At 40.4% G+C, this 12,184-nt stretch overlaps 1 protein-coding gene across 4 annotated transcripts in view; it reads left to right on the top strand.

The window, feature by feature from the left end:
* Positions 1–11,498, top strand: part of NUDT5 (nudix hydrolase 5) — a 42,831-nt gene extending 31,333 nt beyond the window's left edge. For 2 of the 4 annotated variants that reach the window (XR_013813449.1, XR_013813450.1), the window contains exons 4-9: positions 2,123–2,172; positions 4,096–4,203; positions 5,532–5,627; positions 6,224–6,325; positions 8,447–8,643; positions 11,264–11,419. Coding sequence is in view for 1 of the 4 variants with exons in the window: in XM_079769587.1 (XP_079625713.1) it covers positions 2,123–2,172; positions 4,096–4,203; positions 5,532–5,627; positions 6,224–6,325; positions 8,590–8,643; positions 11,264–11,373 (520 nt within the window). In the remaining 3 variants the exon portion in view is untranslated. Of the gene's footprint in view, positions 1–2,122; positions 2,173–4,095; positions 4,204–5,531; positions 5,628–6,223; positions 6,326–8,446; positions 8,644–11,263 lie in introns of all 4 variants that reach the window. The other 2 variants (XR_013813451.1, XM_079769587.1) reach the window with 2 other exon arrangements.
* Positions 11,499–12,184: the final 686 nt, after the last annotated feature.

Here is a 12,184-nt window from a genome sequence, read left to right as displayed (position 1 = left end):
ATATGCTTTTTAAACTCTGCCAAATAACATATAAGAAAAAGCTAGAGTCCTGGCCAGCGTGGCTCAGTGGTTGAGCGTCAACTGATGAACCAGGAGGTCATGGTTAAAGATTCCCGGTCAGGCCATATACCTGGGTTGCAGGCTCGATGTTCACTTCCAGTCTTCTTCACATAGGTCTTCCTCGTGGCCTCCAAAGAGGTCTTCCTGAAGCACCGGCATTTCATTCTTCATTGGGAGAATGGAGTTCTGTACTTGGCAGTAGGCCACAATTTATAAATTTATAAAATGCTTTATATGTTACCTGATACAAAAGCATGTACATGAGGATAAAATAGCAGCGAGAGAATCCTTTGTTTCACTGCCTGATTCCTGGAAGAGGCTATGGAATTAATTTTAGAAGTATAAAAGTATGCTGGCATTGTGCCCTTTTGTTGGCATTCAGGACAGAATTGAAGTCATCCTCTTGTGGCCCTTCCAATCTCTTGTGTTGGCTGACTAAACAGAAGAAAACAAAACAGGGTTTCCTATAACAAAGACTCAAAAATGGAGTAACTAATTAGAATCAAAATTCTAAAGTTACAAGAGGTTTACGAGATAACATGCTCTTAATTCCCTAGCTTTACAAATGAGAAAACTCTCCAGGAGGTTGTGGCTATGGGTTAGCTAGTAGGTAATTGGAGACTAAGATTTTCTTACTCAACCCAATGTACACATCTCAGAGTCCCTTTAAGATGATGAGAGCCCTCATGGGGCATTCTTGTTCTATTGTTTGTTATAAATGCACTTGTATATTATTGCTTATAATTGATGGCTTATTACTGCTTATTTATCTCATCTTAACCACTATAATGATGCTACTCTTTTTCCCTTATTCCTAGTGTATTTGGGATGGGACCTTCAGTGCTTTTCCCAGCACTGTCTTCTTCAGTCCTTAGGACTAATCTTGAGAGGCAGCAGAGAGAGCTATACCAAAAGGTGTTATGTCTCTTGCAGTCTGTGTTACTGACATCAGAATTGCTTATGGTTGGCTTCTTGCTACTAACAGGAATGTTGGGCATAGTCGTCTTTGATTTTCATAGGTTCATTTTAACATTTTGCCCTGTAAAATTTGGATACCACACTGAAAGATCTAGTTTACAGAAAGTTGTGTGTTTTTTTTAACTAGATTAAGTATCTGAATTTTTTTCAAAATAGAAGTGTGGCACGATCCAAACCTCAAACCAGACACAAAGTATGAGGCTTGCTCCAAGTAACAAATCTTATACTCACTGTTACTATAATGAGACGTTGTTGATGCCTTTCTTATCCCAAGTCCCAGAGCCAACTCAGGTGTTTTCTCTTAGATCCAAAATCATGACCTTCTTCACTCCCATCTCTTACCACTGCTTTTTCTTATTTAAGGAATGAGAGTGAAGGGAGAATTTCTCTCATATGCCCTTTCCCCTGTAAACAACATGATTGTTCCCATAACTGGATTTTCAGTACAGTGTTCTTCTGAAACAAATAGCTAATTAGGAATAAAGCCTTAAACAGGAGCAAGAACCTGCTGTTACCTCATTTTCCTCTAGGGACATTTTCCTCTTAGATAAGATGTCACACACATATAATAGAGCACTCTCCTAAATTTAAGGGTTCCTCAGTTAATAAATAGAAAGGTCTTGCTTTCTTAAATTGTGTATTTTAGGTCACAGATTTTAAAATCTAAACTGTATAAATATCCAACTCACTAGTTCTCATATGCAGAGTATCCTTTTTTCATAGGGGCTTATTGTGCGCACACACTGCTTAACAGCTTCGAAAGCCGCTGTCACCAGCCGTGCTGCTCCCCTGAAGATTTATGACCCAAACTAAAGTATTTTGAGTATTGACTTGAAAGGCAGCTCAAGTGACAGCACCCAGCGAGCTAAATGTTCGGGGGCAGGTTTTCTTTGGTCCTTCTCAAAAGCTGTAAGACAGCACAATTGGCTTTTTAAAACAGTACAGATCTTTACTGCTTGGTCTTGTTGACCATTTGTACATTTGCATGCTCTGCATTTGTAAAGTTCTTGCTGTACACACAAAACCTAAGAGTATTCTCCTCTTTGGCACTAATGATTTTGTTTTTTCTTCTTTGCCTAAACAGAACTTGGGAAACTGTGAAACGTACAACCAGGAAAGGACAGTCGGCTGATGGTATGAGTGCAAACCTATTATAACTCTTCCTAAGAGAAGTTCCCACACATTATTGTAGTAGGCGAGGTGCAGGAGGGTTGTGTTTTGTTTTGGTTTGGGTTTTTTTACTGTCACCAAGATCTCAGGGCAGAGTTATCTTCAATTATGATCTTTTATCTTTAAATTTAATATTTGTTTTTGTAATGCTGTGTAACTAAGTCGAGCTTTCCTTATAAATAACTTCTGGCGCCTGTTATCTAAGCTCCACACAGTGTTTTGAGGGAAAGATGTACACTAATATTTATAGCCAGACACAAATCAATAGAATTTGAAGCAACATACTGAGTCTAGACATGATATGACTCATAGAAATCCTTTGTATTCTGTTCAAAGGATCTAAGTGAGAGCCTTTAGTTTGGAAAACTTATTTGCACTACTTCACACTCTCATCCATATGGTTTATAGTTGACTAGAGTGGCCCAGTGCATGAATTCATGCACCAGTGGGGTTCCTCAGCCTGGCCTATGGGATCGGGCCAAAACCGGCTCTCCGACATCCCCCAAGGGGTCCTGGATTACAAGAGTGCGCAGGCCAGGCCGAGGGACCCTACCAGTGCACGATAGAGGCTGTGGAGGGACACGGGAGGTTGGCCAGCCGGGGAGGGACCCCAGGAGGGCTCCAGGGCGTGTCCAGCCCATCTCACTCAGTCCCGATCGCCGGACCCCAGCAGCAAGCTAACCTACTGGTTGGAGCATCTGCCCCCTAACGGTCAGTGCACATCATAGCAACTGGTCGACTGCCCCCTGGTGGTCAGTGCACATCATAGCGAGTGGCCTTAGCATATCATTAGCATATTATGCTTTGATTGGTTGAACAGCCGGCCAAACACTTAGCATATTAGGCTTTTATTATATAGGATAAGGAAATGGGATTAAGAAACAACTATTCATTCAGTTTACTTACTCTCCCAAGAATGAATGGTTTGACTGCCAAGGTCCCAGAAACAATCCTGAAATTCACCTCTGGTCTAGGGCCGTGGTCGGCAAACTGCGGCTCGTGAGCCACATGCAGCTCTTTGGCCCCTTGAGTGTGGCTCTTCCACAAAATACCACGGCCTGGGCGAGTCTATTTTGAAGAAGTGGCGTTAGAAGAAGTTTAAAAAATTTGGCTCTCAAAAGAATTTCAATCGTTGTACTGTTGATATTTGGCTCTGTTGACTAAGGAGTTTGCCGACCACTGGTCTAGGGGAATTTAGAGAATACGTCTTTCTTATTTTTCCCTTTTATTTTTCCATTCTGTTCTGTTTTTTACTGGAAGCAAACAGAGCAATTGCATGGTGCTGTTTTTCCCAGCTGGGAAAGTGTTGGCAGGGGGCGGGGAGGGTACTTCTCCTGGGCAGTTTGTGTTTTCTAGAACCCAGTGGGTTTTTGTTTTTGTTTTAAGGCCAAGTAACTCACTTGATTTATAAACAACATGGAAGTGTGATTGCTTGTTCTTTAATTACATTTTTTAAAATCCTCACCCAAGGATATGTTTTTCATTGACTCTAGAGAGAGAGGAAGGGAAAGGGAGAGAGAAATATCAGTGTGAGCGAGAAACTTGATCAGTTGCCTCACACACCTGTCCTGACCGCAGCTCGAACCCACAACCTGGGTATCTGCCCTGACCAGGAGCCAAACCTGTGACCCTTCAGTGGATGGGCCAACACTCTAACCACTTAACACACCGGCCAGGGAGACTCTATAATTACATTTCTAAGTGAGAATAACTTCCAAGTTCACTGCCAGTACTGTAGCTTTTAACTCCCTATTGCTAGTGGTGAAGATAAGGTAGATTTCAGATGCAGCATTTCTTAAAATATGGGATTTTAGTTAGATCGCTATAAACAGATTGCTAGCATGACTGACCTTTCATTAGAGACTTCGTTTTATTTCCTGGTGACAGGTGTGATAATTATCCCAGTACTGCAAAGAACTCTTCATTATGAATGTATCATTCTGGTGAAACAGTTCCGTCCACCCATGGGAAGCTACTGCCTGGAATTCCCTGCAGGTGAGTCACTACACACAGGGCATAGAACTGCTTCTTGGGGCTTGTCGGACAGCGCCAGGGCGGAGCCTGAGCACTGCAGGGTGTAGACATTTAACACCTTTGTATCCGTCCCTGGGCTTTTAGTTCAGTAAAACCATTTCTGTAGTGAAGTTCCTCCAGGCACACTCTCCTGGTCCAATAACCCATAGAGGTGATAGAAAGGTGTGTCACAGCTCACCTTTCCAAGCCACCTTCCCTCCTTTCCCACATTCTGTCTAGCCTCTTTGAGTAATTGCTTTTCGCTAATTTGTCAATTTACTTCATCTTCTATCACTAGCAATCTGCCTCTGACAAGAAATGTATAGTAATAACTAGGCCAGACTCCAAAAACTATGAATGGAAAAGATATCTTGACCTTCCCGCATGTATGTAGACCAAATAAATTGTTTTAATTTCCACTAAAATATTTTTTCATTTGCACAGTAAGTTAAGCTATCTAGAACTTATGCAGTGTATTATTATAGGATTTAATTCGTTTGTTCCATCAGAAGAGATTAGATCGCATTTATCATTAGTGGCTTAAATTTTATATTTTTAAACACCATCCCATTTTGTAATGTATAATTTACAACTTTATTTTCTTTCTCATTTACTTACCATTTCACTAAGGAAATTAATAGAATAGCCTATATTTCACCTTTCTTTTTGCAATTTTTATTCCTTTCAGGAAAATGACTCAGAGTTGCTACTGTCCTCCTCCCACTTGACCTCTCTCCACTTACTTCTCACAATGACCATAGTAGTTAAAGTCCACCAGCCTTCAGTTCTGTCCTGTTCTTCTTCCTCAGAAGTGATCTTCATCTTGGCATTTCACTACAGGGTCTCCATATTGTGCTGTGAGGGAGGAAGGTGGGATAGGTAACAACTGTCCCCATCTAACATAAGAGGAAACGAAGGTAACAGGCTTCCTGTGCTGTAGTCACATAGCTAGGTCCAAAACCTGGACCAGTCAGCACCACCAAGCCACTTGTCCTCACAGACCGATGCTGCCTATGCTGTAGAGAACATTAGTTAGTGCTGAGATGCTTGGAAAACAATCTAGGTCTAAGTAAGAGAATAGATGAGGACTGTCAGAACCAATTTAATCTGCCCAGGGTTTCATGCTTCTGTCCGTTTGTTTTTTGTTTGTTTTTTTCCCCTATAAAAATTCCAAACCTCAGCTTTATCTGTAAGACCACTTTTCACAATCCTCTGATTCTTCTCACGTAGCTCAGCAGCAGCTGTGTTAGGAGAGGATCAAAGAAAAGTGGACTTCCGTCTCCCACCTCACAAATGATTTGGACTTCCAGGTCTCATAGATGATAATGAAAGCCCAGAAGCAGCTGCTCTGCGAGAGCTGGAAGAAGAAACTGGCTATAAAGGTGATGTTGCTGAATGTTCTCCAGGTTTGTATTGCTTTCCGGGGGTGCATTTGGGACAAATGATTAGCCAAGCAGTAGATTCTTCTGTGTATAAAAGGATTAATTCTTTGGGTGTTCTTTATGGGCAGAATTCAGATAACTTTTATTTCAGCTAATTCACTGAAGAGAAATCATAATTAGATTTGGGCAAGTAAACTTCTCATCTCCTCCAAATGAGAGGAAGTTTGAACAGGAAGGACCTGAAACTGGAGAATTAGGAAATTGTGTTGCCTTCCAGAGTTTCTCACATCTGAGCTTTGTTATATACACACCTTATGCACATGCCATGCTCCTTTAGAGATTTTTTTCTTGATGTAGTAAAAGGATTTACATGTCAGTAGTACCATCTAACCCCTCAGGCTTACCAAATGTTACGCAGGAACTCTGGGGAAAATAGGAGTACTGACTACTTCTATGCTCTACAGTCCTACAGCATATACTGACTAGAATTAAACTAGTTTTCCTGCATAAATTCTGTGTTAAAGGAATTATGAGACCAGTCTTCTTCCAAAGACATTTAAGTCATGAAACATGACATCTGACTGGTGTCTGTAAAGATGATCTGCTGCTTCTCTCCATAGCTGTATGTATGGATCCAGGTTTGACAAACTGTACCACACACATCGTGACAGTAACTATTAATGGAGATGAAGCTGAAAATGTAAGACCCAAGCCAAATCCAGGTAAGTGAGCTACGTTGAAGGTAGATGAACTCCATTAAATATCTTTTAACTTCTAAGTTACTAGATTGATTTTTGATTGGTCAAAAGAATAATTGTCTTTTGCAGAAGCTTCATTAGTACTCCTGGCTGTTTTCATAATCTTGTGTATTTTAGCATTTTTCTTTTACCTCTTATTTGATATTTATGATTCCTTTAAATAAAATGTTAAATTACACATTTCCATATTTTCTGTATGAAGCTAAATAGTAAACAATGAAGATCATCAAAATCACTGATTTCTGTCTTCATATTTATAGGAATGGCATAAGTAATTATTACAGAACAGCAGCTTAACTCTTCTTATTGAGTTCCACTATTTAGAAAAGCTTTTAGTAAATTCTTTGCTCTTTATTTCTTTGCAAGTTTGGAATTAGAAGCTTTAATGCCTTTCTCAGTTCCTCACCACCCCCTTAAACAAGGTGATCATACATACACAAGAAATCCTGTATGAGAATGATATCTTCCATTTCCCATCCTTTAGTTGTTCCTAAATGTTTTGGTATCCCATTGCGGCTTATTTTAAATGCTTGATTTTTTAAAGTAGCAAATTGATGTGGCAATTACACTCATAGGTATTTACCTAAATATACTCCTAGAAATTGAAAGCAGGGGCTCAAACAGATAACTTGTATACCAATGTTCATATAGCATCTCATAGTACCCTAAAGGTAGAAGCAACCCAAGGTTCCATTAACAGATGAATGGATAACAAAATGTGGTACATTCATATAATGGAATAACATTCAGCCATAAGAGACTAAACTGTGCTGATATATGCTATAACTTGGATAAACCTTGGAAACATTGTGCTAAGTGAAAGAAGCCAGACTCAAGGGCAAATATTGTGTGACTGCACTAATATGAGATACCTGGAGTTAGTGCATTCATAGAGACAGAAAACAGATAAGAGGTACAGGGATGGGGAAGTTAAGTATTCAATGGGTACCAGGTTTCCATTTGGGATGATGAAAAAGTTCTGGAGATAGTCCTGATGTTTGCACAACAATGTGAACCTATTTAATACCACTGAATTATAACTTTAAAAATGGTGAACATGATAAATTTTGTGACCCAGGCTTCTATTATATTCTTACTAGAGGACCGGTGCATGAATTCGTGCACCAGTGGGGTCTCTCGGCCTGGCCTGCAGGATCTGGCCAAAACCGGCTCTCCGACATCCCCTGAGGGGTCTCGGATTGCGGGAGGGAGCAGGCCAGGCCAAGGGACCCCACCAGTGCATGATAGAGGCCAGGGAGGGACGTGGGAGCTTGGCCAGCCGGGGAGGGACCCCGGGAGGGCTCCAGGGCATGTCCAGCCTGTCTTGCTCAGTCCCGATCGGCCGGACCCCAGCAGCAAGCTAACCTACTGGTCGGAGCATCTGCCCCTTGGTGGTCAGTGCACGTCATAGCAACTGGTCGACAGGTCGACTGTCTGCCCCCTAGTGGTCAGTGCACATCATAGCAAGCAGTTGCGAGGCCTTAGCATATCATTAGCATATTACGCTTTGATTGGTTGAATGGCCAACCGGACACTTAGCATGTTAGGCTTTTATTATATAGGATAGCCTTTTTATTTTCAAAGACCAGTATGTTCTGAGTTAACACTCATGCAGACTGTGTAGATATTGAAGTGAGGATAAGAAAAGATGGAAGGCCCTGGCTGGTGTGCTCAGTGGTTAGTGTCGGCCCAAGCACTTAGGTGGCAGGTTCCATCCCCAGCCTGGTTGGGGCACATGCAGGAGGCAACCAATCGATGTGTCTCTCACACATCAATGTTTTTCTCTTTCTCTCCCTCCTTTTCACTGTCTAAAGATTAATGGTAAAAATATCCTCGGGTGAGGATTAACAACAACAAAAAAGGTGAAGTGGTATGGGTGAAGTTTCCAGCATCTTAAGCAATTAGAAAATGTTCCCCTACCTCCCTCCCTCCCTCTAAAGTTGACAGGCAGCCACCCTCTGCCTCCTCACCTTTCATTTTGTCCAGGGACTACTACTCTCAGATTCTATTTGTCTTGCACAAAAATCTTCCAATGTTTTACCACTCCAGGCCTTGCTAAAATTTTCTCCTTCTGTTTATTTTCAGGAGATGGAGGTGTGTTATTCAACTCCCAATGGCTGACAATGTATATGGCTTAATGTAGTGGTAATGGCTACAGGCATTTTGTGTTGTTCTGGTAGGCTCTCCTGTTCTTTAGCTTTGTTTTCACTTGCAGTTTGTTTGTTTAGAATTTGTGGAAGTAATTTCCTTACCAAAGAATGACCTGATGAAGAGACTTGAAGGTAAGCTTTCCTGAGATTATTACCCAACTTTCTCTGGTTTCCTCCTCCCCATCCCCAGCAAAGGGGAACTAAATAGAATTGTTTCTTTATATTCTTCCTCCTTAAAGTCAAATACCTAGAAACTATTGTAAAGCTGCAGTTGGCCAATAATAATTTTCCTTTCTGGTGGCATAGAATTTGAAAATAGAGCAAAACATCCCATGTTAATGAAAGCTTTCAGCCAGGGGCTTTTTTTCTCCTATAGAAGAGTCAAAATTATATTCCCGCTAATTAGCCCAAACTGTTCTACACCTTAAATCTTTAACCCATGACAATGCAGAGGCATAATTAGATATCACTTAGTTGATTCTCAAATATGCCAGTATGTTAGATGGATCTTTGTGCAGGTATAAGTTAAAGGAGAATTGAACAATATTCATTCTATAAATATTGATATCTACTATATGCTAAGTGCAATGTGCTGATATAATGAACCATACTAACTAGCAGTGTGACCCTTAGTAAATTATTGATCATATAGTTACATTGTGAAATTCCTGGCCAGCTCATCTGTTAGGGATTTTGTTAAAATAAAATATAAGGTTATATGGACAGATGTTCTTTGATATAAATACATCAGGATATACTGTATTGAAGACATGACAGAGGCCTTTTAAGAAGCTTCTCTACGCAGGCTGGGTAGGTGCCTATTCACTCATTTAATTTCTATTTCAAAAATTAATCCTAAGCCCTGTTTCACCTGAAGCTTTGAGAACAGTCTCTTTCTTCCTCCCTTAAGTACCAATGGCTTACAATTTTATTTCTAATGTCTATGTTGCTTGTTTGAAAAGTAAAGTGGGTCTTTCAAAAACTGCTGTGATTTCAGATTCCCAGAGAGTTTCCATTCCTACTTTGCTGTTTTAAAAAATAGACCTAAGGTAAAAGCCACCTCTAAATTCCAAGTCAAAATTAGAAATACTTGTACTGAAAAGACTCAATAATTTATTAGGTATTTCCTCAGATAAAGCCGTGGCCATCAATTACAGGCAGGATTTAACTTTGATTCTGACAGATCTGACTGGATTAGAGGCTCAAACATTTATTAGTTATGACTTGGAACAAGTTTCATAGCCTCTCTGAGCTTTTCTCATATATGGAACAATAGATAGCCCCTATGTCTTCGGAGACATGAATAAATGGGATAATGTTGACACACAGTGCTTAAATGTTATACGCTCTTTTTATTATTTTTTTATATCAGCAAATTGTTTTTTAAATTCCTTCTTCCTTCCACCTAAGTTAACTTCCCTTCTGGCCTTAGAAAAGGGGGAAATATAGAGCAAGAAAGGGAGGAAGGAAGGTAGAAAGGGTTATATAGAAGGCGGAGGGGTAAAAGAACCAGTTTTCCTAGCTTTACTAGAATTGAAAGATAGTAATCAAATCATTTATTCATCACATTTGAGAAGTAGGAAGGAAGGTTCTTGAGTTTAGTTTGCTACAAGGAATAAGCTTTCAACACTTACCAAGCACCTGCATGCAGATGAGTAGGACATAACCCTGCCTCCAAGGATTAAAAATGTCTCAGCCTATCCCTAAACAAGTGGCTAGGAAAACGAGACAAATGTGAAGTCTGATAACCTCCATTAAAGTTCTTTGTAATAAGAGTCTGAGATCTCATTCTTTTTTTTTAAAATATATTTTATTGATTTTTTACAGAGGGAGGGAGAGGGATAGAGAGTTAGAAACATTGATCAGCTGCCTCCTGCACACCACCTACTGGGGATGTGCCCGCAACCAAGGTACATGCCCTTGACTGGAATCGAACCTGGGACCCTTCAGTCCGCAGGCCGATGCTCTATCCACTGAGCCAAACCAGTTAGAGCTCTGAGATCTCATTTTTTATAGAATTCTAATCCTATCATGCACACAGTTAACGTGTATGTGCAAAATTATCCCCTAGCAGCGGGAAAGACACACGAATGGGTCTTCAATAAATGAGTATTCATCACTATATAGCTTCATGGTAGCAGAGTCCAATAGTAAGCTATAAATGGAAAAGTGAATCTATAAAGCTTTGCTATTTTCACACACAAAATCATCATCTCTGATATGTATGCTCTTCTATCTTTATTCTTTTTGTTCTTGTCCCAAGCTGGAATGTAACCCTGCTTTTATATCCTTTACTAGAGGCCCAGTGCACAAAATTCATGCATGGGTGGGGTCCCTAGGCCTGGCCTGTGATCAGGGCCTATGGGGGCCATCTCGCCCAGTCCTGATCAGGGCCTGCCAGCTGCCGCCTGAGGCCTGGGACCCCTCAGGAGGTTGGCTGTGGGAGCGCACTGACCACCAGGGGGCAGCTCCTGCATTGAGTGTCTGCCCCCTGGTGGTCAGTGCGCATCATAGTGACTGGTCGACCAGTTGTTCTGGTTGGTCGTCATGGTCACTTAGGCTTTTATATATATAGATTCTTCCACTAGAGTAAGATCTTTGAAGGCAGAAAATGTCTTGTTCACCACTGTAATACCTGCATCTAGCATAGGGACTGGTATATAGTAATTGCCCAGTAAATATTGACTGACTGACAAGGGCTATTATCTTTTATTAACATCATTGTCTAACTTGTATTCTTTGCTTCCTATAGCACTGGTAACTGAAGAACATCTGACAGTGGACGCTAGGGTCTATTCCTATGCTCTGGCGCTGAAACATGCAAATACAAAGCCATTTGAAGTGCCCTTCCTGAAATTTTGAGGCCAGAGGAGAGTAGCCATGTTTTTGTTTTATAAATGAGGCCATAAGGTCTCCTTCACTAAGACTTTGTATTCAGCTAAATTTAATGGAAATTTGAAATTACCTTTTTCATAAAATAAAGACAACAAAAAATGCATGTGGTATGGAATTATAATTATAGGTAGGCTATAGCCTTCATTTAAATGCTAAATGCAAATATGTTTAATCCATTTTCTTTAACTTCAGCTGTTATCTAACCTAATCCAAGAAATAGGGGGTAGAAGAGACCTGAATTCTATATTAGGTCAACTATTCCTACCTCAAACTCCCAACATAAAATTCTATAGCTGCTTTTTCTCAATGGTTAGAGCATTGGCCCTAGGACTGAAGGGTCAGGGATTCGATTCCTGTCAAGGCATGTACCTCAGTTGCAGGCTCAATCCAATCCCTAGGCCCTGCCTGCGGGAGGTAACCAATCCATGTGTCTTTGTCACATCGATGTTCCTCTCAGTCTGTCTTTCCCCCTCCCTTCCATACTCTCTTAAAAATCAGTGGAAAAAATATCCTCCAGTGAGGATTAACAACAAAAAATTCTATAGCTGAGTATAGACAAATGATATTCTTGTTTAAAAAAACCATTACATTATTGTTTAAAAGAAACCAATATAGGGACTCCTATTTGAATTATCTGCTATATGGAATTAATCTGTGTAGCAAAGGATGTAAAACTATCCATAGAGAGTAACATTCATAAGCAAATGTTTACATTTAGCTATTGTCATTATATCTACGTAACTACTACTTAAGAAAACCTCTTATGTAATGAAAAATG

Source organism: Cnephaeus nilssonii (genome assembly GCF_951640355.1).
Source record: "Cnephaeus nilssonii genome assembly, chromosome: 4".
Lineage (NCBI taxonomy): Eukaryota > Metazoa > Chordata > Mammalia > Chiroptera > Vespertilionidae > Cnephaeus > Cnephaeus nilssonii.
Note: the sequence above shows the minus strand (reverse complement) of the source record. Positions and strands in the feature narration are given on the sequence as shown.